The 27910-nt window shown below is 42.2% G+C and overlaps 1 protein-coding gene across 4 annotated transcripts; it reads left to right on the plus strand.

Moving 5' to 3' along the window:
- CXXC4 (CXXC finger protein 4) lies at window positions 1-25931 on the plus strand. Of its 4 annotated transcripts, none has more exons than XM_023636801.2 (4): window positions 1-440; window positions 557-632; window positions 3050-4313; window positions 18732-21886. In XM_023636801.2, the coding sequence occupies exons 3-4, from the start codon at window positions 3282-3284 to the stop codon at window positions 18735-18737; spliced, it is 1038 nt and encodes a 345-aa protein (XP_023492569.1). In that variant the 5' UTR covers window positions 1-440; window positions 557-632; window positions 3050-3281; the 3' UTR covers window positions 18738-21886. The 4 variants fall into 4 exon arrangements, with proteins under 4 accessions (XP_023492569.1, XP_070115925.1, XP_023492568.1 ...); XM_070259824.1 differs by lacking the exon at window positions 18732-21886 and adding an exon at window positions 21999-25931 and having other exon boundaries at window positions 16-440; XM_023636800.2 differs by lacking the exons at window positions 557-632; window positions 18732-21886 and adding an exon at window positions 21999-25931 and having other exon boundaries at window positions 16-440.
- Window positions 25932-27910: the final 1979 nt, after the last annotated feature.

Here is a 27910-nt window from a genome sequence, read left to right on the forward strand (position 1 = left end):
GGGCCTCCGCGCCGGAGGATGTGGGGGCGCCTCCCGCGGTCCCGGGGACCCGCAGCCAATCGTCGGCAGGTGTCCGCGTCCTGCGTCCTCACCTCGGCGCCACCCCGCCCGGGCCCCGCGCCCCTCCCCCGCACCGCGCGCGCACCCCGCGCGCACCCTCGCGCGCACACACACACACACACACAGACACACACAGACACACACACAAACAGGGAGCGGGAGGGAGCGAGGGGAGACTCGGCGCCCTCCCTCCCTCCGCGCACACGGCGACTGCGGGCGGACGGCGAGCAGCGCGCTGGGAGAGCAGAGACCACCGAGAGCAGCCGCTCGCACACACACTCACAGCGGCTCTCCTCTCCCCACCTCCTCCTCCTCCGCCCCCACCACTAGCACCATCTCCTCCTCCTCTCTCTGCAACAAGAAAAAAAAGCCATTTACAGGTATTTTTTTTTTGATCCGCATATTTATTTATCCCCCCCCACAGTTTGTTTACAAGTATTAAAGTTGTAATGGGGAGCTGCCAAGACACATCTGGATTTGTGTTTCTTTGTGTTAGGGGGTGATGTGCAACTAATTAAAGGCAGACTGGCAGCGTCTGCAAATTCTAAGGCTCCCCAAATAAAAAGAGGCTGGTAAGTGATTGTTCTTTCTCTTTCTCTGGCTTTTTCTCTTAAATGTTTGCTGTCCGTTGGGATTGTAAAAGTAGATTATTAATGCTGGACTCCAGCAATAAAAGGCGTCGCTGTATTAATTTATTAATTAATCTGCACCCGCCCCTCCTCCTGAATGTTAAATGTGACCTTTGATCTCTGTGTCTCTGGTAGACCAGACGTACAATATGAGGCATGTACAGTCACATTGTCTGAAGGCAAACCAGGATCATGAAGAATGGACGTCTAATTTAGCTTTGGAACAGGACTACAGTTATTTGTGTGTGTTTTATTTTGTTTTTTAAAGAAAATCCAAACAATAGCTGTGGCCTAGGTACGTTGTTCATGCTCCAGAGATGCATTGATTAAACAATAATGACCTGGATACTGGGCACAATCATTTTCTACAGTTTCTGGTGGCATTAAACCTTGAGGGAGGAAGGGGAGGTGATGGCAATAAGAAAAGCAAGGGAGGCTTCTGTCTGGAAACACCACTCTAATACTCTGAAAAGGGATATAAATTCTTATTTGGAACAAGGTCAAAAGATTACAATGTTGGAATTCTTCCCTCCACTAGATGTGATGATGTCTGATGCATGGTTGGCATAACTAGTTTTTACTGAGTAACAGTTATGATGGTCTTGCCGTTACAATGTGATTCGCAGAGACTGAAGCTGTATGCATATTCTTGCTGTGTCTTCCCCCTCCCCCTCCCCTGCCTCAGGAATATTTAGCCGGGAGCGTTTTGGGGGCACCCTTTGTATCGCCACCAGACCTCTGAGGGAGCCGTTTTCCCTCCTGCGGGAACCACAGAGGAGGTCCCTGAGTGATTAGGGACTTGCTGTGATTGAAAGGTGCCCGCCAGCTTCTAATCCAGCCTGGGGTGAGGTTCCTTATCTTGATTACTTTGCCGAACAGGCATTTGTTTACATACACCCCTCTTCTTAGGGCACTCCTCAGCAGGTCTTGAAGTTTGTGCACTTGGAGTTTGGGCATAAATGGTTCATTAATCTAATTATAAGCATAATTACTATAATTGATATCCATTTTGAACAGAATATTTCAGCCTGAGACTACTGGGCCCCCATTTAGAATCCCCTGAACATCACATCCTAGACCAAAACATGGGCTTCAAAACATGTCACAAAAAGATATTCTGGCCCAAAAAAATCTGGAAACAAAGAAACTGGTTTTTTAGGTTAATATACACTATGTCTTTGCTTTACTTCTTATAAAAGGCTGTGATGTACCTCTCCCTCTGGAATAAACAACTAAAATACCCCTTCCTAAAGCATAATAATGGCCTGTAAGCAAAGGGATGAATGCAAATGCCCAGTTCACGTTAGACTTTCGTCCTAAAAAGAGCAAAAGAAAAAAATCGTTTTAATGATTATTTCTTTAGGTGAACAGCACCTTAAGGGACCCCCCCCCCTCTTTTATTCAATGTAAAACCCAGTGACTCTGAGAGATCCTTTTAAAAGCAACCCCATGCTTTCCTCTTGTCTGAGGAGGAGACAGGATCTCCGTGAGGAATGATGGGGAATATTCTCACAGAGGCCGCAGGCACTTGGTTCAAAACCTGTAACAATGTATTATTTTTAAAAAATTGTATCTGGTCCCTCTTTCTTTTCTTTCTTTCTTTCTTTTAAACAAGTAGAACACCATCCTCTTGCCCCCACCAAGCCCCAGCACCAAATGTCTTGTACAATTGGGACCTGTCCTTGGTCCATTGAATTAAGACCCTCACAGAGCCAGCTGTGCTGGGATCAGACACAGAAGGACACTGTGGCAGCTGGTCGTCCTTTCTCCCTGCTCCTTGGTCGGGATTGTCTGCGGGCCGCCCTGAGCTCTCGGCGGCATTGTGTGTGCCCGCAGTTGATCCTCGGGTGCATTGTGGACTTTCCCAGGACTTCGTTCGCTAATTTCCTGTTCATTTTCCTCGTAGGGCTATTGCTGCTTCCACTTTGCAGCATTTGCATGCCCGGGTAGCACTTGTTCACACATTTCATCGTGTTTAACTGCCCTCTGTGATCCGTGGTACCGCCCTCGCACCCCTGATTTGCATGTCTTTAGCGCTCCAATTGCCCTTTTCGCTCGGCCTCGGGCACCCCGTCTTTCCTCTTTCCCCGGGTATCCCGGCTATTAATATATTTTCTCAGGAGGGCTGTAAGAATAGGGGGAGGAGCTGCGGGGAGCCGCAGGAGGGAGGGAGCAGGGCTGGAGCGTGGGGGAGGGGAGGGGGGGTCACGTCTTGATTGTTATGCAAACGAGCCGAGAAAGAATGTGGGAGCTCTGGGTGTCTGCGGGTCTGCGGGCGGGGGGGGGGGGATAGTCAGGGGGCTGTTTATTTTTAATCTTCTTCCTCGTGCAGCTCGTTGGAATGACTTTCTTTATTTTAGTTGTAACAGTTGGAGGATAATGCAAAAGAAGACGCAGCCTGGGAATTCTCCGTCTGTGGAAATGCGCCCCAGAGAGGAATAAACCCGTCCTCGCCTGGCGGTCCCCTCCGGACCCGCCCCCCTCCCGCCTCGCCCCCCACACCATCGCCCCCTCCCCGCCCCGCCCCCCACCCAGGTGTCGGCCCGGGCGGTCCCCACCTCCACCCTGCACCCCTTCTTCCCGCCCTGCGCCATGAACACCAACGTCTGCGTGGAGCCCGGGCCGAGCCCGGAGGCGCCGGGCCTGCCCAAGGACAGCCACCTGCCCGAGGGGGCCCTCAACAGCCTTGTGGATTACAACTCGGAGATGGAGCGCTACCGCTCCTTCGCCAGCTCCTTCTACAAGACGGGCGGGGGCGCCTTCCCGCAGGCCGCCAAGATCGCGCGCATCACCACCCCCATCTTCCCGGGCAGCGCCGCCGCCGCCGCGGCCGCCGCGCGCATCGGCATGTCCCCCTGGAGCTGCGACAACGCGGCCACCGCCGCCGCCGCCACCGCCATGCTCTGGGGCAGCGGGGGCGGCGGGGGCGGGGGCGCGGGCGCGGGCAGGAAGTCCTCCTCCGCCGCCGCCGCCGCCGCCGCCCCCGCCGCCTCCTCCGCGGGGCTCCCGGCGGGCGGGGGCGGCGGCGGCGGCGGCGGCGGCGGCGCGGGGGGCGGCGGCGGCCGGACCCCCGTGCACCACCGGAACGACTCCCCGCGGCTGGGCAAGGCGGGCTGCGCGCCCGAGCCGGCGCTGCAGATGGCGAACACGAACTTCCTCTCCGGCCTGGCGCCCGAGCACTGCAGGCCCCTGGCGGGCGAGTGCATGAACAAGCTCAAGTGCGGCGCGGCCGAGGCCGAGATCATGAACCTGCCCGAGCGCGTGGGCACCTTCTCCGCGCTGCCGGCCCTGGGCGGCCTCTCGCTGCCCCCGGGGGTCATCGTCATGACGGCGCTCCCCTCCCCCGCGGCCGCCTCGGCCGCCGTCACGGACAGCGCGTTCCAGATCGCCAACCTGGCGGACTGCCCGCAGAGCCACTCGTCGTCGTCGTCGTCGTCGTCGGGGGGCGCCGGCGGGGCCAACCCCGCCAAGAAGAAGAGGAAGCGCTGCGGGGTGTGCGTGCCCTGCAAGCGGCTCATCAACTGCGGCGTCTGCAGCAGCTGCAGGAACCGCAAAACGGGACACCAGATCTGCAAATTCAGGAAATGCGAAGAGCTCAAGAAAAAACCTGGCGCTTCGCTAGAGGTCAGAGGAGATGATTTCTTGTTTCCCAGTCTGCCCCCCTCCCTCCTCACCCCGCTCTCCCCCCCCCTCCAGGGCTTCTTGTCGGCCTTCAAGACGCAGTACCCCATCCTGCAGCCTCCTGCGGGGGGCGAGGCGCAGTTGTAGGCGGAGGCGCGGGGGGCGGGCCCCGCCGCCCTCCCCGGTGCGCTGCGCGGGGAGCCGCCCGCCTCCCGCGCTTTTTGCCTCGGGGGGAAATCTAATGTAAGTGGTTTGAAAAATCGCAAGTTTCACGTTCAGTATGGGCAACAATTTCCCTTGGTGGCTTGACTGCCCCCGCCCCCTTATTATTTTTGAAAGCATCTCTGCCCAAAGCATTGCACACGTGACATTCTCTCTACCTTTACTGGTTGGGAGAGACTTATCAGTGGCCCAGTTGTAACAGTGGAGACACAGTTAGTGCACACATGCCCATGTTCCCATTCACGCGCGCGCGCGCACACGGGCGCGCACACACACAGCGTAAGCATTGAGGCTGAAAAACACGGATTCAGGGGGGGATTTTCTACCCCCTTCTAGAGTAGTTCTTCTCCTGGTGATAAAATGTTTCTCTTTCTCATTTTATTTTCTGCGTATCTGGCATTTTTTGAGAAAGCAGAAATAGTATGGAAAACCGAACACCACCTGCAGTTTTTAAGGAGATGTGACTTAGAGTAAAAGGATACAATTAGTTCATTTGGGGCAGGTGATGGTAAGTTTATTTAAGAACTGTTTTTACATAGTTTCAGAAACGGATGATTCCTAAAACTTGGTTACCAAAAAATAGTTCCTTTGGGCTCTGCATTTGACAAGGTAACTATTTTGTGGTCACAAAATGGTTCTATACGCCAAGCACAGTCTTGGTTGATACTCTATGTGGTCAGTGACAGTTTCTTTTTCCCATATGTCCTTAAAACAGACAATGTACAGATTATCACTAAAGTTGTTAAATTAGGCTCTTACTTACATTAAATGCAAAGATTGATGTGTTTGATGGGAGTTTCATATGGAACCTGATCAAAACAAAAAGAATGAAAATGGGAAATCACAGGTAAATGGTTTTGGTGGTATATTTAGCAAGGAAATACGGACAAGGAATCCTATTCAGCCCCTTGATAAATTTCACAGAGTGGATGGCTAGATGTTCATAGATACATGGGAACGCAGGTGGTGAGTTAGCGGTTGGCAGTATTCTGTGGGCTGGGTGGTCCAGTGGGAGTGGCTCTCAGAAGTGACCATCGGAGGGGCGCTTTCTTCAAATTCTTTCAAAACATTGTGAGCAGTGCTCACAGGAGTTTCCTCCGTGAAGGACTGGTCTTTAAATGGGTGAAAGAGGAGACTGAAAGATCTTTGTTGCAAGTGTGAACACAAGTAAGATACAGATTCTTTCTTATTTTATTAACATACATCAGAGCAAATAGCACTTGGGGATTCCAAAGAAATCAGTTGTTATATTGACCTCATTATTGATTGCAATCAGTTCCCTCAAAATATTGCATATATTCCTCCTTATAAGAAAGCCCATCTCTTTGTCGGAAGTTTGACTTTACTCCAGGGTGGTTTATTACATTTCCTTTGGCAACTCTACTTAAGCAAAGATGGTAACTGTTATAAAAATACAGGCCCGTGTGTTTTCCTAGTTAGCAAAAGTTAGTTTTTAGCTTTTGACTTCTCTTTTCTGGATTAATTTTTTGTAATTTCTTTAGATCTCTAAGGCCCATGGGAAATTAAAATTCAGTTCATACTGAAATTTCCTGGTAATGCCCAATTGATAAGGACTATGGGTTTTATTTTTCCTCTTGAAGGATAATATCTAGAATTGTAGATTTGATGTTGCTGGTGGGCCTTGTCCGTGGCTAGGCCCGGGGCACGGCCTGTATCCCACTTAGTGGACAGGACCACTGAATAGTTCCTTCTGACTTATTTAGTATGTAACCATTCTGAAGGAGCTTAATGTGAGCACCAATGGGTTTTCTGCACACGTTTCTATGCTGAGTTATTCGTCTAAACAAATTTCATAAATTTCTTCCTTTTTTTGTCTTTTGATAGTTTTCCTACAAACTTGTTGTGATATTTAAAATCCTTAGGCATTTTGATCACATATGACCCCATAGTACTGGTTTTTCTTCTTTTTAAACTCCATGTGTACCAAAGTTCTGTTGATCTTCAGAAGGTGGTGTGTGGATGGGAGGGCAACAAATTTCTCCCTGTGGGGCCCTCTGAAGATGTTCTCCCAGCCACATCACTTCCTCCCAGAGACTGGGTCCTGGGTCAAGGCTAAGATTATTAGTGGATTGCTATTTGGCAGAAAGAAAGAAAAAGGTTTTTTTCTTTAATTGGCTAAGATTCTATCTAGGCCATTGAAAAAGGCATGGCAGCGTGATTGCCTTAAGCACACGTGTGATAGCCGGCTGTGGTTGGAGGAAACCAGCTGGTCGCCTGTCAGAGTGGCAGGGTTTACATGACTGAACCACAGCTGGGACGGTGGTTGCGGGTCAGTGCAAAGTCCCCTGCTGACCTGCTTCCCTTGCTAATTTGGCTCCTGCAACTTATCGTCATCTGTGGAGATGTATTAGAGATCAGATAGACTCCCAAGCTGAGGATAGTGATGGGGGATTCATCGTGGATATTACCTGTGGATTTCAGATCTAAGCTCTGTAGTTAAGATTCGTTGGCTGTAAATTATGGACACTAATTAATATCAGGATCATAATCATTACTTATATTCTTATTTATTACTTCAAACCTCATGTGCCCTTCTTCCCTTTGACTTATTCTCATTCCAAAGTCTGGAGGCATAATCAGATTTTCAGGGTGAGAATTAAGACAGACTCCCATGGATTGCCCATGCTTTCTAAGGCTCCCTTCTGGCATTCCTTTTACAACAGCTTTACTTCTTTCCACATTTTCCTGCTTGGTCTCATGTTAAGAGCATCTTAATGCCTTAGAAATATGTTTATGAAATCACCACCTGGATGATATTCCAGATGATAACAATACACACAAAACAAATTTAGCTTTTCTGTGATATTGTGCATTGTCTGTTTGCATGTAACACTGTTCATTTAGTCAATTACTATATTAAAAAATCATCACTAATTATTCAAAGCAGTTATTACAAATGCTGTATGCTGCTTGTGTGACATAACTTATCTCAGAAACTTGTATCCTAAATGATCACTATTAAGTTTCCAGATATTTAAGAAACATGGTTATATTTTATGATAAGAAGTTACATAATAGCACTTTGTCTCATACAAAGGTAATCTTTCAGTTTTTATATTCACAGCAGTTACATTTCTGATACTAAGATCTAACTTTTTAAAATATCCCAACCCGATATGGCTCAAGGGATAAAACTGTCTCATGGGCAACCCCAGCCTCTTAGTTCCTCAACATTGTTCAGGTGACATGATTGATCTCTGTGGGACAGCGTTAGAGACCACACAGATCTGGTTTCTCTCCCATTAGCTGATTTATGGAATTACATTAGTAGGTAGTGCCTCAGGAGGCTTCCCTGCCCCCACTGTGGGCTCTGCTGCAAGTTGCAGGCTGCCCCTAAAGGCTTCCCACAAGTCTGAGAGGGACCTGAAAGGGGCACATTATAGGGAAGGGACTGAGAAACTGGAAAGTCAGGAAAAGGACAATTCCATTCTCTTTCTTTTCTTCTCTCTCTTTAAAATTTATCTGTTGAATGTGCAGGCCAACAATAAGTTTACACTTGTTGCGTTGAGCTTCTAACAGGTTTGGTGGAAAACATCCAGATAGTGCCCCAAACTTGATAACTTGACTTAGAAGAAGTTTTAGGGGAAAGGGACACACTTCATATATATGCCGTTAAGTTCTAAGAGCCCGGCCACCCAGATGGCAATTGTAAAATTCTGGACAAAGCGTTGTCTGCAGTTTGTGAGGGAAGATGGCACCATCTTCCTGAAGAAATTCATTTGTAGACCATACATGATATAGGGTGTCACTCATACTCAGTCTGTATGGTTACCTAATAAAAACAGTCAATAATTGAAAATTACTTTTCAAGTTTGGTGACTTTAAAAAAATTTATACGTAAAATACAAATGTTTCCTATCTTCAGTTAAAACATCTACCAGTTTGTTGTTTCATATTGTAATTTAAAAACGAGTTTTCAATTTTTAGTTTCAAGAATCAAAAACATGCCAGTGTAAAAATAAAAATTTTTGTTTTAATCTGAAAATGCAAATATATAATTATCAAAGAGAAAGAGGAAACTTTTCACTAAATTCAAACAAAATGATAGTATGTTAACACCAGAATGTAAGATAGAAATAATGTAGGGAAAAGATCCTGAATTTCATAAATGATAAGAAAAAACCTCAGAAAAGTTCAGCTTTGGCTAAAGTCACAAAATAGATTTGTGGCCAAGACATTAAATGGCAGCGCAAATCCAGCAAAATTTTCTTCCCATCACTAGATTTAATACAAGGTAGTCAAAGCTGTTTTTAGAAGGACCATACCTTTTTAATAATTCCTAAATTACAGTAATACTCCCACCCATCCAAATATCATGTAAATTCTAAGCAATGCTTTGAATGGCAATTAGAAAGAGTAAAATAAAAGTGTTTCAAATCCATTTGTAAATTATCGTCTAAGAATGTTTGTTTCAAATTCAACCATCATCAAACAAAATACAAAGAAAGAATCCAAATGAATCAACAACAAACAACAACAAACTTTAGACTGTAATTGGATAAAAATACTTGGCGATTTTAAAGAAGAAGGGAAAGTGTGTGTCTGTGAGAGGGGAAGTAAGAGCTGCTTGGTTTTAAACTTTAATGAGGTGATTACGGATCTATTGCTGCACATTTTGGTTAGTCTGAACCAAGTTTTCCTGGGTGAATAGGTAGGAGTTTTGCATAGTCGGACTTAGACAACGATAAATACAGAACAGTTTAATAAAACAGTCTGTAAGACTGAAAATTGAAAGGGGTACAAACAGGATGGGCATTTCCCCCATTTTGGTCCAGTTTACCGGGGTGGAGACTGAGGATCTATGTGGGGTGGCCCTGGAGACACTCCTGGAATATTCTGTCTGGATACAAATAAAACTCTCTGAGAATCCCCAGGAATAGGCTGGAGTCTGAAGTAGCTGCTGCTCTTAGAACTTACTGTTCAACCTCAATTGTCAGATTGTCTAAATATGTAGTTCCCTTTTACCAGAAAACAGCTCACCTTTTAATTTTGCTTTGAAAAAGCATAACAAAATGTCCTGCTATCCAATAAATTTCACAAGTGATGTGCTTCTGTTTATTACATTTATTTTTAATCACATTATACAAAATATTCAAAATAAACTGGTGTTCATCATATAAAAATATCTAATTAAATTAATGGGTTAAATTCAAGATTTATTGAAAGGACCATGTAAATATACGAATTGGAGAAAGGACTACTTCTCTTTTAATTTTCCTTTTATTTTTAGATTAATTTTTAGAAAGCAATAAAGAACTCCAAATAATGGTAAAATCTTTCATTTTTGTAAGTGTAATTTTCAGTCACTGATTAGAATGAGAGGATCTTGGCAGGGGAAGTAGAACACTCTAGAAAACATCATTTTTTACAAAAACTTGTTTTCAAGAAAGTATTTTTTGTAATCAGTGTGAATTTTGAAGCTGTTGTGCTGCTGTGCGTCTGCTCCATCCTGACGTGCTTTTTCTTCCCGCATCCCTCTCTCCTCTGAAGCCTCAGGCCGTGGGGGAGGGGCTCAGGCCGGCCTGTCCTCCAGGCTGTCTGGTTCCCTCGCGTGCAGACACCTGTCTTGAGACTGACTGACTCTGCAGGGTAATCACAACACCTCCCTCCATCCAGCGTCCCGTGCTTCCTGTTGCTTATTGAGTTATGTTGCGCCGCACCTCAGATGCGACAGCCGTTTAATAATGTGAGGCTCAGCTCTGCGGGGTCCAAAGGGACCCCAGCAGGCGCGTTAACTTCTGCTCTAAAACATTACGAGAAGTATTTTCCCTCTGTGAAACTTCAGGGCTTTCTCTTAATTTATTGTAAGAGCATAAGAATGCATAGCCAGGTATGGGAGGGAGCCTAATAATTTTTTTCTGTTTTTCTATTTCTTAGTATTTAACCCATCTACTGCATGTTACATTTCTTATTCCAAAGAAAATGGCACAGGGAACAATTACTTTTTAAAAGAACTAATACTAAAGATGTATTTTGGGGGCTGATTTAAACCAAATATAAATTATATTCAGAAAACATACTACTAGTTTCTTGGCTTTTTGTTTATTTTAAAATAAAAATTATATTTGGGCCAAGCGGCCACATTTCGATGACAGGTTGTGGGAAGTCCGCTTGTGTCAAGTGGCTGGCCAGTTGAATAACGTTAGGTCCATCAGCATGACTTCTCTGAACTTCATTTCCTCGTCTATGAAATGGGGATGACAGTATCAACCTACCTTACAACTTCAAATGTTGTATGCAGGTTAGTGTTCTCTGCACATGTAAAGATGCTGTGCAATTTCTTGTGGCTATTTTAAAATCATCAACAAGAAGTGGAGAAGAGGGGCTGTCCCGGTGGCCCAGTGGTTAAGTTCGCGCACTCCACTGCAGGCAGCCCAGTGTTTCGTTGGTTGGAATCGTGGGCGCGGACATGGCACTGCTCATCAAGCCACGCTGAGGCAGCGTCGCACGTGCCACAACTAGAAGGACCCACAACGAAGAATATACATCTATGTACCGGGGGACTTTGGGGAGAAAAAGAAAAAAAAATAAAATCTTTAAAAAAAAAGGTAGAGAAGATAATTATATTTACAGATAATTCAGTACACCAACAGGTAACTTACAGTTTTCAGGAATTAAAGCTCAAGGAGACTATTTTGTGGCTTGTGTTTTCTGAATATATGTTTTAATCATTCACTTTACCAAAGATCTGGCTCGAATCACTTGGAGAGAGATGAACCTGATAAACACGTTTTCCTTGTTCTTGTTCCTGGTGGAGTCGGTCACTGTGCTGAGCCGCGTGGATGAGGCGGTGCCTTCTCCTCCCTCACCAAGGGCACGCCGCCACCACTACTTTCAGTATCTTTTAATTGAGTGTTCGTGTGTTTCACTTACTCAGCACCTCTGTTTGGCTGCTATTTTCTTGATTTGGACAGACACAGAGAGTTATTATAAATGTGAATTAGTTTGTTTAAGAAAATCGTTGTAAGAGAGAAATGGTTACATGCTTATGAATTCTAGTTGGAAGACATATTTAACAAATATTATAAAATTGTTGAGTTACTTTTGTTTTGGAAGATGTGTGTGTGGGAAACAAAACAGTTACGTTTTGAGATAAAAAATGAAGTGACTAAGCAGAGCTTTCTTTTTAATAAGAAGAGAGTATTTATGAAATGAAGAAAGTTAGTGCACAGTAATAGAAAAGACTGGTGGACTTTGGGAGAAAATAGTGATAATCCCTAAAAGATCTGGAATACTCACCAAGAAAGCGTTGAAAACAAAGGAGAAAGGACTGTTCAAGCCAGGACACATGCGGTGTCTGGAAGGAGCCTTGTCGAGACAGGAGTGGGTGTGCACTTTGCTTCAGCAGTTGGAGAAGTTTGCTAGAGAGTGGAAACTGTAAGAAGAGGGAAGATAGTGTTTTCATGACTTGACTCGATACCACTGGTTTAGGAATCAGAGCTGAGGCCCACCTTCAGTGGAGTTAGAGCTGAATCAGAGACAAGGAAACACAGATTGCGTTATAGCTGATGCTACTGTTTTTGCTTACACCTTTGAAACATTTGGTAGAATTATTCCAAAGTGTAGCTAAAGGAGGATACTTCCAAGATGGGTGAAAAATGGGATCCCATTGGGTCTCATTGGCAGCTAAGTTCACATTTCAGAGGACATTCCTGAGAAAGTCAAGAAAAATGTCAACCTATAGGGAAAACTGTGCTGAAAGTGCCTTTTCTCGTTCAAGGGCTTAAAAACAACAACCTAGGTGATAGATAGTATCAAAAGGAGAGAGAACAAGTAGGACGAGAAGAGACCGCGATGTATGTTTATAGATCAGGGAGAGTCATGGGCATTTCTGTGTATTTCAGCAAATCTAGCAAATTCTGGAGGAGATGTATTTTCCCCAAAGCCTCACAGAGTGAAAGGAGATAAAATAAATCTTTAAAAGAATAATAGGCTATATAAATTTAATTGTGTGGAAATGATGATTATGAGTGATGGTGAGTCAGTGGCAGAAAAATAACTGTGTGGGGAAAGGCTTCTCTCTGGGAAATGATCTTCTTTATAGGTTAGATGAGATTGGTGATGGTTTTAGTGGAATCAAGAATAAAGAAAAGAGATGAAATTCTTAGTGGTGTGTAGATGGATGAGAGGTGAGAAGATGTGGAATCTTCTAGTAAATGTTAAATAGTATGTGCTCTGGTTTTCATCCATGAAAAGCAAAATAGAGAAGACTGGCCTTTTCTGTCCCCAAGAAGATACATTGGATCTTCTCTGTAAAGCTGCTGCGTGGAGATTAAGCTCATCATGGAGTGGAATGGTTTTGGGTTTTCCTCTTGTGATCCTCTTGATGTGAATACGTTAACTGTCTGATGTGGAGCTTTCTTTTCAAACTGCAGGTGAGAGCACACTAGGGTCTGTGAAGCCGGCTGCGGGCTCACCCCCAGGACATTCGGAGAGTAGGCTAGAGTAGAGAGGAACAGCAGGCACAGGCGTGCATCCCGTGCAGTAATGTACGTGTGGAACTGTTTCAGGTTCGTGTGTGGACATAGATGTGCATGCGTGCGTGGACTCGCCTGCTATGTAGGGTGTTATCTCTGACTGCTGGCTGCAGTCAAAAAAGTTTGAAAAACACTAGCTCAGTGACAACAACACTGAACACGTCTGTAGTGAGGAAAGAAACTACATTTGTAAATGAACAATGTTAACGAGATAGTGTACAATTTAAATGTTTTCCTACGAATAGTGCCCTTCTTTCTCCTAGGCAGGTCTACAACCATGCTTCATATTCATGAACACATGGTATATTCCTAAGCACATAGTCAACCTCTGATAAATTCAGCTCAATTTAGTAAAGCTGGAGGTAGGAGCTGTTATTAAGCACTGTGGATACACAGACCCACAGCTTTAAGGGGCTCAACCTTTTCTTTATTTCTAACCTGCCTTTTTTCAATACTCATGTAATTCCCTAACTCTACATCTTAGCCCTTCGTCCAAGACACTGCTTACATCTTAATTCATAGCCCAAGAAATGGACACATTTAAAATGATATAACTGAAGTTTTAGAAAGCCCTGGAGGCAGTCTCATGCCGATTCAAAAGGTTTGGGATGCCTTGAAGAGCTTCTGCCGAGTTCTTCCCCAGATCTAGGTACGAAATGCAGGCTGCTGTCTGATCCCTGCCTGGCTGCCTCGTGTTGTGACGTGGTGCAGCTGTGTTTTCTCTTAGTGCTCCAGAATGGTTGAGGGATGAGGAGAAAAAGTACTTGCCTTGAACATTTAAACGTACGGAGAATCTATGGTATGACTTGTTCTTTCAAGCATATTTTACAAAGTGCTGGAAACCGTTGTTTGACCTGAATAAGAGAAAGAGTTTTATTGAGAGAAAGAAATGCAAGGAAGGAAGCAAGGGAGGAAGGAAGAGAGGAGGAGGGGAGGGAGGGGGAAGTGGACGAGGGATGGGGACCAGGGAGGAGGCAGGGAGGGCAGACTAGTGTTACATATTAAAGGAAAGTCAGGAAGGAGATGTTGGCAGAAAGGATTGTCCTGCTCAAGGTCGTATTCTTGAATCTGGTTTAAATAAGAAATTAGTGGAAATGGTTAATGTCTCAAAATTTTTGGAAAGATGCCACGAGTCTGGCCTTAGACCTGCTGGAAGCATTCATCATTGTTTCTTTTCATTTACTGTAGTGGAAAAAAAATGCTTTCAGGGAAACTAACTAGTTTATTTTTTCTTTTAATTTATTTTTAAAATAATTCCTTTGTGCTGGCCCAGTGGTGCAGTGGTTGGGTTCAGCACGCTCACAGGTTCAGTTACCAGGTGTGGACCTGTGCACCACTTGTCAAGCCATGCTGTGGAGGCATCCCACATACGTAACAGAGGAACAAGGGCACAGATGTTAGCTCAGGGCCAATCTTACTCACAGAAAAAAGAAAAAGACAGAAAAACTCTTTCCAGTCTGCAATTAGAAACAGAAAGGCCAGGATGGGAAAACTAATGGTCAACCTTAATGATGGTGTTTATCGAGACAGAAGTCATCCAACATCCATAAGCAGCTAGCTGTTCACAAATGTGTGTCATTTTTAAGTGCTTGTAAGGAAGTCTTCCTGGAAAATACAGAATTGCACATGTAGAAAAGACTCCAGAAAAATGATGAAAAGAATATTAATCCCTACAGCTTCTAAATTCTATGCCAAAAAAACCTTAGGCTTTTTAATTTACTCTGCCGTTAGTTAACTATGTGAAAGTGGCTACGTTTACACAAAGATGGAGCCCGTGATACTCGGGGAAAAAGAAGAAGTACGTGACATTCCCTGAGGAGAGCTTGAGTCTAGAGCCTCAGGTCTTGCTCCAGCATCAGATGTGCTGATGTTGGTCCTGGATGACGTTGAGAGTGTCTGTCCTCTTAATGAGGGAGGCCAACCGTGATCTCACTCTAAAGAGCTAAGTAACGTGTAACATCTTGATAAAATTAAATTCTAACCACTGTTGACTGTGTACCTTTTACTTTTATTATTTAAAAACAAAATTAAGGAGAGTGACGAAAAGGTCAGAATGATTGTGAATCTGAGCATTCCTTGTGATGGCAATTGCAGTTATTAAAAAAATTAGAAATACTCCAAAAGGTACATATTCTTCTTAGAAATTTAATTTTAACCAAGTACATTATTTTGAGGATAGCATCCAATTAACTGAAATGTTTGGGATTTTCTCTGAATTCCTCTAAGTACTTCGTGGACATAAAACATGCTTTGGTCTCAAGGCTGGATCTGTCTCAGTGGTTGGACTTTTGTGATGGAAGATTCTGGACCAAGTGAAGTTCAGCGACTGCATCCACCATGTTATAGAACTTAGCTTAAGAGAAGAAATTCATTAAACTTATTTTCACTTTTTATATGGTATAGAAAAAATGAATATTTCTCAGGTTCTCAGATCTATAATAATCAAAGAGAAGCACCATAGTTTGAACTGCTTCTAGAGGTGGGGTAACTGCTGTATTTTATTTGAGTATGAGGTGGAAGCTGTCCAAATCATAGCTTCCATAGTTCTAAAAATCACCTCTTCATGTTTTTTAAATGACCTCGCATTTCCTCACCTTCTACATGAATGGTTCTTCTTCTCGCCAATAAAACAATGAGACAGTTCACTGCCTGCTTTAGAATTAACCAAAATTTTCAAAATCGCTCAGCAACTGGTCATGGAAAGAAAGCGATTGTTTCCAGTAGCTGGTTGCAGCCATTTCACCTGGAGGCACCATTCTCCCGACAGGAGCTAGTGGACTGACGTGTTATTTAACCTTTGTCTCTGCCATATATGTACATATATTCATTCAGATTCATCTATCACATGATCATTTATACATGTATATCCATAAAAGACATATAAACATATGGACATATATAAAATGAACTCTAAATACTTTAATCATTCTTGACAATATAGTATTGATTTTATTAACCTAACTTTTGCCTTTTTGATCTCAATTTTACTTTTAATTTCCTTTCACAATTCCTCTTATACGTAAGGTTAAAAATAATATATTATATATATATAAAGTAATTTTTCAAAAACACCTTTTTAATTTATGGATCTTGAAAACTTTTCCTCTTTCTGCTTACCTGGGCACCATCCTATTATAGTTTATTTTTGTATGTCCAAGAACCTTTTAATCACTAAACTACCCATTTATACATAATAAATTTACTCATTTGTTGAAATGAAGTGGTTTGAAGTGTTTTTCCCAAAATTGTTTGCAATACCGTCTCCTGCAGCCTTAGTCAGGGGACCCGCCTACATCCAGTGGAGACAGTAGAGAGCAGAGCCAAGGGTGGGCGCCCTTTGGTCATGCTGGACCAGCGTGAATCCTCGTGTTAATCTGTTACTTCCCTCCCTGCGTGATGCAGCCAGCCCCAGACGTGGATTCCCCTTTGGACGGCTTTTTTCCTCTCTGGCTCGACCACCATGTTGAATTGACTTAGCGGCTTTGGGACATAATTTGTAACCTCATCTTTCCATTTACAGAAGCGAGCCCCGCTTGCCTTCTACAGTCAGGCCGTCACAGTGGCCGTGGGGAGGGTGGTGTGCCCATGGGGTGGGGTAGGGAGAGGGGGAGCCCTCGTGTTCTCGAGGCCGAAGGAACAGCAGGAGCAACAACCCACAGAAAGTCAATACGCAAGAAAAAGCCATCTCCCGTTCTCCACCATTAATCAGAGAGATCCTGGCCACAAATGTCCGTTTGTAACCCAAAAAGGGGGAATGCTCCTTATCATCATGTTTTAGGCCTCCAAAAGCTTGGTTCCTAAACATTATCCAGTTACTTATTTGGTGCTTTCTTTCCTCTAAAGAGGGGTCTAATATTCCAGTTCGTGGTAATATTCATAGTTGCTTTCAGTTCACATCTGAATAATGGCCAAAATAAGATGTGAGTTAAAGCAAAGACTTCCACAGGTATATGCTAAATGAATCTGAATTAAGAGAAAAAGTGATTTGACCTTCGTCACATATATGATACGTCCGTATTACAGCAGGACAGAAGGAGAAAGCAAGAAAGTAAAAAGCAGAAGCAGTGTATACTTACATGTATTAATCCACATATTTTTAAATTGAGGTGTTATTAAAATATAAAGTTGTTTTCATTATAATTACAGTATATTATTGGACTGTGAGATGATCATTCATCATAAGTTAATTGCTCTCAGACTTACTAGCCTGTGCTAACCTGTGCTTACTAATAATTCTATTATAGTTACTTGACTATGATTTTTAAAATATATCATTTATAAATAGGATATAGAAAAGTATTTCTGCTATAAACATTTTGAGAAGTCTCTAACATTTGTTGGATATCATTTTAGACCGTAATTATTAATTATTCAAAGGTTGGTATTAATGTGCGTGTGTGTGTATTCACATTCACGGTATTATATATATGATACAATTTTCCATTTCTCCAAGTGGGAATGTTTTTCCTTTTCTTCATCCAAAACACCCTGAAGATTGAAAGTTTCATGTGAAACTGAAACAAAATATAGTCGAATATCTAAAGGCAATGAGACCTACTGTGATCCTTTGTCATGTTTATTCACGTACTTCCTAATGCAGAATTTCAGTGGTTCATTGAGCTTTTCGGGTTCTGCTGTGCAGAGCTGGACTGGACTTGAGGAGGGGTCCGATTTCAAGGCCTGAGGTGCCCAGGGTCAGGACACGTGCGGTGGCTCCTCACAGGGGAGCAGGATTTCAGGAGGCCACGACAGGCTGTGTCGGCTTAGTGCAGTTCAAAATCGCTTTGCTTTTGGTTGGAAAAAGCAATTTCACATCACTATATGGGAATCATAAAATGATTGGATGACGTATTTCTTTAATTAACAATAAATGGGAAAATAGGAAGTTATTTTTTGCATTAGTGTAAGAATAATGGTACCCCAAGATGCTGACTTCAGCTTGGGAATGGTTGTCATAGCGCCGTCCACTTTCACAGTGGAATTCTGAGGGCCTGAGAGAATCACTGAGATTTTGGGATTAGAAACTACATGAATAAATATTGGAAAGATGTATTTAACTTTGGTTACAGAATTTGCTGATGTCATAGTCATCGTCTCAGTTTACGACTACGCATTCTGAAGTGCATTTCAGCACAGAGTTGTCTTTCGTTGGCTCTTGCAAACTCACGTCTCACTTTATCGAAAGTGATTCGTTTCGTCTCGTGTCCTGAGTCGTGCTGCATTTCATCTCTTGTATCTAGGTGTGAGTAGCCAGTCCCACTCACCTTCACAGATGTGGGTTGTAGGGGTCCTGTTCCCAGCGTGTAGGAAGTGACTTCAGTTAGACTTGACTTACCTTGACTGGGAGCCGTGGTCGCCAGCTCAGCCTGGCGATACCACAGCCCACGCGTCTGCTTAGCAGGCTCCAAAAAGGGAAATTGTGCTCCACTTCAGAAGGTGGCAGCTTTTGGGATTCTTATTTATTGTAGGTTGTTTAATTATTCCTTCATTGCTGATTTAATGAAAATCAAACTGAAATACATTTCTGCCAGAGACATATTGGTAATTTTTGTATTCCTTTCTTTAAAGAGTAAATGTAAAATTTGCCTGGGCTTGGATTATGTCATTCTTTTATTCAAGGAAATAGCCTCGCTTTTTAAAGCTAGGAGAGAAACCGAAGGCCCTCCTGTAAGCTTGACAGTCTTGTGTCTGGCTCACGTAGGCATGAATTCTTTGGACGCGATGCTTTCCAGCGGCCAGAAGCAGAGTGAGCCCGCCGCCTTCTCCTCGCGGGCCTGGGGAGCAGGCCGCCGTGTTGTGTCCACACTCCAGGAGCAGCCAAGGCCGCGTTAAGCAATGCTGGTAGACTCAATCTGTCCTTTTCCTCCACCCTTCCCTTCCTGGGGAGTCTGGCTCTCCTGTCACTGAGGATAACGATTTCCCGTGAGCATCAGTGAGATCCAGAGTCAGTATAATCTCACCAGGAGTGTGATTCCCCAACGCGACTCTTGAATTTACGTAACCCAAAGGCAGCTGGTCCGGTGCTGACTCCAAGCGCCGGTGTGCTGAGCTCCAGCGCCGTTTAAATAGAGGACTTCTTACCAAGACGACCTCATTCACTGACAAAATTACAGAAGACGTGTTCCCAAATTAATAGACTTAATCAAAAACCTGTAATGTAGCCCAATACTGTACCTGTGAAAACAGGGTTGCTTCACCCATCTTGACAAGAACTTAGTCCAGGCCTGAAGTAGATTTCCAGGGAGCCGGATGAAAACTGAGCTGGAGACTCACTAAGCATCTTGAGTTTGTGTGACCTGTGGAACTGAGGAGTTTTGTTACTTTTTTAACCCAGAAATAAAACTGTTAGAGGACGCTCACTTCACATTTCTGGTGAATGTTTTGATAATTTGTTCTAGTTAATGCACTAGTGGTTTTGCTAAGTTTTTTTTACATATTTTAGATGATTTGCCAACTAATCATTTTTAGGCTTTATGACCTCGAAGATCTTAATAAAAGAGAGAAATCAGTTTTGAAAAATACTTCCCTGCTTGTCTTTTCTCCCCCTGCAGCAGTGGCTTGTCCGCACCCTTGTATGTGAGCATCGGTACTGGTCTCAGTGTCTGCATGGTGCGATGTACACGTCACAGTGCTGTTTTGTGACAGACCGTGTTAGGATAGGAGACCAGCTCTCTGCTTTTATCGTATTTGCATTATCTAATTAATTTTTTGTGCTAAAAGCATTGAGAAGTGATAATCTATTTCCTTATAACAATGAACTTTGATCTCAAGTGACATTTTATAAAGCTTGCTTTTTTAGAATGTTGAAAATAACATTGAGCAGTGGAAAGGGCACAGGAAGAGCAAAGAGTTGGAAAAGAGATTTAAAAATATATCTAAGACATAAGGAGTTCATCTCATTTAAAAAAAAGACCCCATATATTTTTTCTGTTTATCTTGTGTTTATCAAGATACAAAATTATCTAAGTGTATACTTACAGCCGTGTTTCCAGTTGGCATCTGAGAAGAGGTTGGCATCTCCATGTCATGTACTCTACACGTAAATGTGACTATCTATGAATATATATGCACATGTTTATTTTTCATTTGTGAATCTGTAATTGCATGGATATGCTTGGATCTAACTTGTTAAAAATGACTACATTTATATAAGTATGCCTACTTACATGAAATTTATTCTTAGTTGGCATCAGGCAGCAAGTTAGCATCTGGTATAAACTAAGTTTTCAATTATTGCATGTGTGTGTGTGTGTGTGTGTGTGTGTAAAACATGAATATTAGAATGACTATGTTGTGTTTCTTAATGATTCATATCATTCCTTTAAAATTATTAAATAAATGTAATTAACATTTAGAATTATTAAATTTATCATTAAAAGGTTAATTTTAGAAAGTGGTAAAGGTATTTTTCTCACCAACCAAATCAGATGATAGGGATCCGCAGTGAGCTGGAGAAGAAAATGGGGTGAATCGGAGGAGTAAGGAGTGAAATATTTATAAGTACTGTTTAAGGGGAATAATACACCTTTTTGTGCTTTCAGAAAATGCTTCACAAGTTAAGTAGTTTTGTATATAAGTATCCACAAACTTAGATTAGATATCGTTAGTTCTTAGCACAGTCATTTTGAAATTTGTTATGTTGACTGTGAGGAAAATTTTTTAAAAATTATTCTTAGTACAGATTCTGAAAGCAGCTTTGCTTTCAGAAATGGTTGTTTTATTCATTTAAATTTCAATTGACATCTTAATTAATACACTTTTATTTTTAGATGACATTACTACAGTAGAACTGTGTCAAGCAAATAAGTTATGTGTAAGAAAGTAAATAAAAGCTAACCTCAATTATTAAAGAGTGTTTGCAGTTGAATTTTTCATGTATTTCCTGAAATATAAAATTCAAGTGCTGTTAACGTTGTCTTTGTGTTTACAAGGTGTGTGTGTGTGTGTACGTGTTCTTCTATACCTACTCAATATTTTGGTGACATTCAACATACCAATTTATGTGCTTATCTATTTTTAGCAGCCGCCTCACAGTCCACTCAGCTGCTGGGCTGGTCTGAGGGGTAAGGCAGCTGTCTCTCAGGCGCCCCTCTAGGGAATTTCCTCCTCCCTGGCTTCTTGTGCACCTCGTGTACCGATATGTACTCATGTGATACTGTTTTATACAGAAGAGTGTGGTGTGATGAATTGCTGTAATGCTAACATATAGAGGAAAATTCAGTAGCTTAACTACTCTTTAAAGAAACCCACGGTAGCTGTAAGCTTTCTGTTAAGAGGATTGCGCATACTTTTGGTGCTAGCTTATTACTCCTTTGGAAAACTGTAGTATTTTTATGGTACAAAAGGATAGTTATGCTCCATTGACTATCATTGGTTAATGTAAATTTTTTCACATATATGACATTAATTTGTTGAAAACACAGTTACTTTAAAATAGTGCTATATTTTGTCATAATAGTTCTGATTAGATTGTACGTAGGAATGTTTAGATTAGTACTGTTAAGTGATAGAGGTAATACTGATGGAATGTTTGTTGTAGTCCTGCCATGAAAGAAATTCTCCAGAATAAAGCAAGTGCTTCCTTGCTTTATAACCGTCAGCCTCTCATGGGGCGTGTGTGGCAGATGGAGACTTTAAGGAACTTGCTGGCTGGCCTTCCTGCCACGAGTCAACAGCTGGAACCTCTCCTTTATTCTGCTGCTAGCCCTGTTCTAGGCTGTGTTTCCTGTGTTTTTTAGACCAATGTGTTTGAATCATTATATTCAGTTAATTAGCATTAAATTCAATATCCTAATTTTTGTAACATTCTAAAATTGAACATTTCTTTTTTTATTAAATGTTGAAATATACCAATCATTATGTTGTGTATTACTGACTAAATATATTGCTGAAGTGTAAAGGAGAAAAGTCTAATTTTATCTTGGCATAGAAAGAAAGCTTACCTTGTTTTCTTGCTCTTTTTTTATAGAGAACACCTGTTCCCAGCGCCGAAGCTTTCCGATGGTTCTTTTAAAGCAGTAGTATATCTTATTTTCAAGGCATTTGGAAGTGAAGGGCAAACTAATGTCTTGTTTTAAGAAACTGCTTAGTCCACCACTGAAGAAAATATCCACATATTATTTTCATTTTATGTATAGGGGTTTCTTCAAAAAAAAAAAAAAGGAAAAGAAAAGAAAAAAGACATATAAAAATAATTTGGGAGCTTGGGGAATTGGCCAGTCTGTTCCCTTTCAATACACTGATTCTTTCTTGGATGTAATTTAGCTATTCTAGTGAAGTCATTGTCTATTTTAAAAGTGGCTGTAAAAAATAAGTTTGGGTAAACCCCTGCTGTAAAACCATGTATCTTTGCAAAGTACATATCTATGCTTCGTTCTGGAATCTGTGTGTCTCGGTACTGTAAACTGTACAGATAGCAGCCTGTATTTTGAGTGTTTAGACACGAGGAGACAATCACGTCTGAGCATCTATGGAGATTAGCGGTTTGTACACAACAGGATGGTTCTGCGACTTAAATCTGGAGCAATAAATTTTAGCTTTAAGTATTTTTGCCAGTTGTTTGTAGCAGCAGCCACAGCAGAGGCGTGTTTCCGATGCATCTTTCCGTAGAGACTCGATGCCAAGTTTTACCGACTAAAGGATGACGACGCATCCCGCGGTTACCTCCGGTGTGTGTCCTGAGGGAGCTGTCACGCGAGTCCTGGTCACTCTTCTTCGAGCACTGTGTTAGCGTAGCGGTCGTGCACTTGCGTTGCTTGCAGACAAGCTGTGCAGAGGGTGGGCCTCCCGAACCTTAGTGTAGGGGACTTGTCCGGGGTTGCACTGCAAGGCGGGGTCCTTGGGGTAGTTGGAACTTGCAGAATCGGTTGTACAATTTTCTTTTAAGTGTTTTCTAGGATACAGAATAAAGTATCAGATCTTAGGGGGAGAAATCCATGACTGACTTTTTTCCCAGCCCAACATAGGCTATATGTATTTTTTGTTTGTTTGTTTATTTTTTGCCTCTTTTTGGGTAGGAAAAATAAACACTTAATAAAATGCATCCAAATGTTTTAATTCTATGTATGATATTAAATGGGTAGTTTTGTTTTAAAGTTTAAACACATCAAGGCCTCCTGCACTGAGGCTTGGCTAGGGATATTTTTAAGTTAAAAAGAAATAGATACATTCACAAAAGTGAGGCTTTTTAGTCTCTTTTTATCTTCCTTTCTCGGAGCCTCCCAGTTGGGCCAGTGGCCCCCAGTGGAATGTTCCTTCGCTCCCGTTCCCATCCTTCCTCAGGAGGCAGGGCTGAGTCTGGAATTCCATGAATGCAGACAGCCCCGACAGGAGCTGGAACTTCACCGACCCGTGCCACCTTCTCACGTGGGGTGCGGTTCCCTCTGGCAGTTAGGGTTCCTGAGCCTGTCCCCACAGGACAAATGTTCTTTGTGACGACATGATACCTGAGAAGTTTGTTTCATGTTTTTTTTTTGCCAGATTATAAAGGTTATTTTCAGCTTCAGGAATAAAACAGAGTTTAACAAAAATACATGGACAGCGAAGTTGCCATGTCACTGTAACCTTTTTTCTTAATCCGCTAGCAGCTGTTTTAGCCCATGACATCCTTTAGCCTGCTGAAAAGTGTTCGCAAAATGGATCATGTGAAGAAAAATAACCTGAGGAGAGAAAGAGTAATGAAAAGGACTGTAAGTTTTAGGGAGACTAGCAGATGAATACCTCTAAAAGGCTAGCTGTAGCTTTGAATGGGAAATAATACGACAGAGGGCATTTTGAAAACCGCGGAGGAGCGCTTCGTCACTGGATTCCTGGGGTGAGGGCGGGGAGCTCCTTAGGAAGCCAGTGGACCGCACTGGGATGCGCAGCCCGGAGTGTGAAAGCGAGGTGCCGTTAGGGTCAGACAGCCTCCCTGAGGAAACCTCCTTGTGTACGACACCTCTCCATGTTCACAGGCGAGAATTAAACAAGCACAGACTAAGACGCGCTGTGTGCTAATTCTGAGATAACTTTCTACTTGCTGTATATTCCTTCAAAAGTTTCTAGTTAGAATTTCTGTTTCTGCTGTGGGACCAATGAGAGCTTCATGGGTTCTTTCTTGTTCCATTTTTATTTTATTTTACTTTATTTTTCAACCAGTTTGCTAATTACAAGTGAGTGAAAACTGATTTTCACCCTTGAACGGTAAGATTTCCTTCCTTTTTGGAAATGATGATTGCTGTTGTAGAGTGAAGCAGGCTTCCATGGAGGCAACATCAGTATACAATGGTGTATAATAAAGACTTCACAGCACACGTGCCAGGATTGCAGGTCTTGAGGTGTTTTTATTTGTTTGTTTTCCTAAAGAACTAATGAATCTGTATATTGTAAAATGTGGTGTTTTACATGTCAGTTCAGTTTTTTAAATGAAAGAAAATCTGTTGATTCTTGAAATGGAAGAGTGCAGCTTTCACAAATTCTCGTACGTCTATTCTCGATACTGTTCTTTTACACCATCCGTTTCCTTTGTTTTAGGTAAAGCTCTATTTACGTGACGTAAGGCACACAGAAGGAGACAGGGAGGGAGGTGGTCTTCCTCCGGCCCCCTCTGGTTCTCCTCCTCGTAAGCCGTGTGCTGAGAACTTGGAGAGCATATCATTGTAACCCTGAGGGAGTGATTGAAAGGTTTACATTTTTCATGATTCTAAAATACCAATGAAACGTAACTTTTAATAGTTCCTCACTGTATGGTTCATATTCAGTACCAAGAAAATTCACAATACAGCAATCACAATATAGATCGTGTGGACTATCTACACAACTTAAAAATTACGTATCAGATAAGCCAAACGCAGAACTTGGTAGGAGACGTCCAAACGTGCAGGAGCCTTCCTTCTCTAGGGGAGATGATGAGACACTACAGTCAGTCAGCATTTGGGGAGAGCAGGGGAAATGTTGGGGAGGGCAGGGAGAGATCATGAGTGAATCAATTTCCTCGTCAGCTGTCGCTCTGCACCCTAACGTCACAAGAGCGTCATCACGCAGCCTGTCTGTTGCGGGCCTTTGCACCAAAGTGGCTTTCGAGGGGTTCTGCCTGTCTGTACAGCGGGAGGCGTGTTTACAAACTGGAAACGTAGCCATCCTTGGGAGAGAAAACAGGGATAGCGTTCCTCCAGGGTCAGAGTATGTAGAGACACCTCCTGGGTGCTTCCTTCTTCTAGACACGTTTATAGGGAGCAGGAGACGGGGGCGTCCCATGAATTAATGTCAGGGGATCACTAAAGGAAAGTTTTCTCTTCCTTTCGTTTAGAACCCTGGCATGTAGGCCGTACAATTAGTACTGAGGCTTATAAAGGCTTTAAGCTGGTGATGTCTGTAATCAAACAATGAAAACAGGAAAGCAGTTCACTGAAAGCACCATTCAGGGTCAAACATGTTCAGCAGAAAGCCGCGGTGGGCCTTTGATCACGGCGAGATTCACAGTGGAGTCAGACCGTCGGTTCTCATGTAACAGCTAAATGTTTCAGATTTTGTTTTTATTAAATTTGGCAGTTTCACACTGAGATCTGTATTCCTAGTGAATAAAAGACGCTACTATGTTAGGAGGGGTTCCATTTTCACAACTGCAAGCAGTCAGAGATACTTCAGGAACACGGGCCACAAATGGACTCCTTTCATGGTGTCTCTTATTCTGAGCTGTGCAGTGATCTATTGAATTTTCTAATAGATATTTGTGTAAGGTGTATGTATGCTTGTGCAATTATATAAAAGCAGTTTTGGAAAAGTGTATTTATTAAAGAAAATTACTTATGGGGCATGTACAAAACTGTAAAAAAACTTTAAAAAAACACATTCAATTTGCCCAGTAAAATTGTTTTTGTGAAATTTCTGTGTTGTTGAATAAAGGACTTTAGTATTCAAAATATCTCTATTTTTCCATGAAGAAATTTTTATTTGTGGGATTTTTAAGTAATAAGCATATGATCCTGAAAGTCTAATTTTGTTTATGATAAAAAAAGTTTATAATTCTACATTTGCCCTTGTCAGCAGAATGAATACTGTATATAAATCTTTCATAAAATAAGCCAGTTTTGTTCAATTTGTTTTTTTCTCATATATTTTGTCTTTCTCATATATTTAAAGAAAGGAAAAAAGAAGAACATGATTCTTTTCACATTTCTAAAGGGTCTATTTTTTCTGAAAGCTTTAGAACATCACCTACATAGAGGAAGAAATGAGTGTGCCCAAACTTTTCTCCTTCCTTCTCCGTCGTAAGTCTGCCAGGAGAACGCACCCCATGAATTCCTGTGCCATGAGTGAAAAGTCCTGGTGATAATACATGAATACATTGATGGGCATGAAGAAGTGTATGGCACCGAATTCTACCTTCAGCCACTCCCAGCAATACTCGGAGATTAAATTTTCGTTGTGTTATTTTTTTTAGGGAATATTGCTGTCCACCTATGCTGTATTATTTGGTGGTGAATGTGCTTAACGCTTATTTCACTGCTTCTCAGAACAAAGGTCTAATTTTTTTTGATGCCTCATAAACTATAAGAAATATAGAACACGGTTTTGTATCTTGGAAATCTTTAATGTGGTTGCAAACATGGAACGTCAAACAATTGAAAGAGTTCATACCCACAGGAAACAATACCACATTAGAAGATTTTTGTAAATTTTACAAATTTCAGGATGCATTGTGTTAGTATAATATCACAAATATAAAATATCCTGGCCGTGGCACCAGATTTGGGTGACACAGGGAGAGAAAGAAGAATTAGCTGACTTGGTCAGGAGAGGTCCTGGATGCGCAGCGGTTTCCCAGGTGAGTTGTGATGCTTCTTTACTATATTTGGTGTAAGCAACAATGTGGCAAAAATTTAAAGCTGGGTTTTCATAAAAGCTGCTCTTATCATGTATAAACTACATGTAAGGCATTTTTAATACAGGACTGAGTTACATGACTTCTTTAATAGTTAGGCGGTAGGAGAGTCTGGTTGCCTGGTTTGAATTATCTTCTGCTTATGACTTTTCTGAAAAGTGATCTTCTATTCAAAATTATGTGACTTCAGGAAAACCACACAGTTGGAGGGGATGTTGGATAAGAACAACATTTAAATGGTACTATTTAACCTTTGCTACCTTCATAAAACACATGTAGCTGAAAATTCTCATTCATTGTATCCTCCAAGAATGTTTCTCACTTTTCCATGAGTTGCCTTATGATTTTATTTATTTATACATATCTATACTTTATTAATATGTGTGTGGGTGGAGATAGATCAGTCTGTGCATACGTGTGTGGTTTTTTAGTCAACAGAGTTTAAATCATGCCCCACAATAGCTAAGGATCAGTGTAGGTTATTAAACATCTTTTGTGGAAAAGACTGTCACTGTTGTACAGTTGCCCTTGAAATTGGTAACTCAGCATCTCATCACGCTTAGCCTGCTCTCTGGGAATCAGAGCACTCGGGGAAGCCACATGGGTCTTCTGTGCTCTTTAGGTCCTCTTTAATGAGCTAACACTTGAATTTGCTGCATCCTACTTTCAGTCATTTAAGGGAATGTGTTGAGAATTATGTAGGCAGTTTGCTCCCCAAATGCATTATTTACCTTCCTATAACTTGAACATTTTAGGTTTATTTTTATACAATTGTGTTTTCCATGTATACGCGTGTATATTTGAGCTTCAAGTGCACGTCAACCACTGATAGATGGCTTAATCCCTAGCTTTTAAACTTTGACCACAGAGAAAAGACCTTTATCCCCCAAAATTCCTGGTGTCTACAGAACAGCACTGAGAAGAACATTGTGAATATTTTTTGTGTTAGCAAACCAACAATTAATTTAATTTCTCATTTATTCAATAAGTAATATTGTGTACTTCAATGTGCCAGCTAC

Source organism: Equus caballus, chromosome 2, assembly GCF_041296265.1.
Source record: "Equus caballus isolate H_3958 breed thoroughbred chromosome 2, TB-T2T, whole genome shotgun sequence".
NCBI lineage: Eukaryota > Metazoa > Chordata > Mammalia > Perissodactyla > Equidae > Equus > Equus caballus.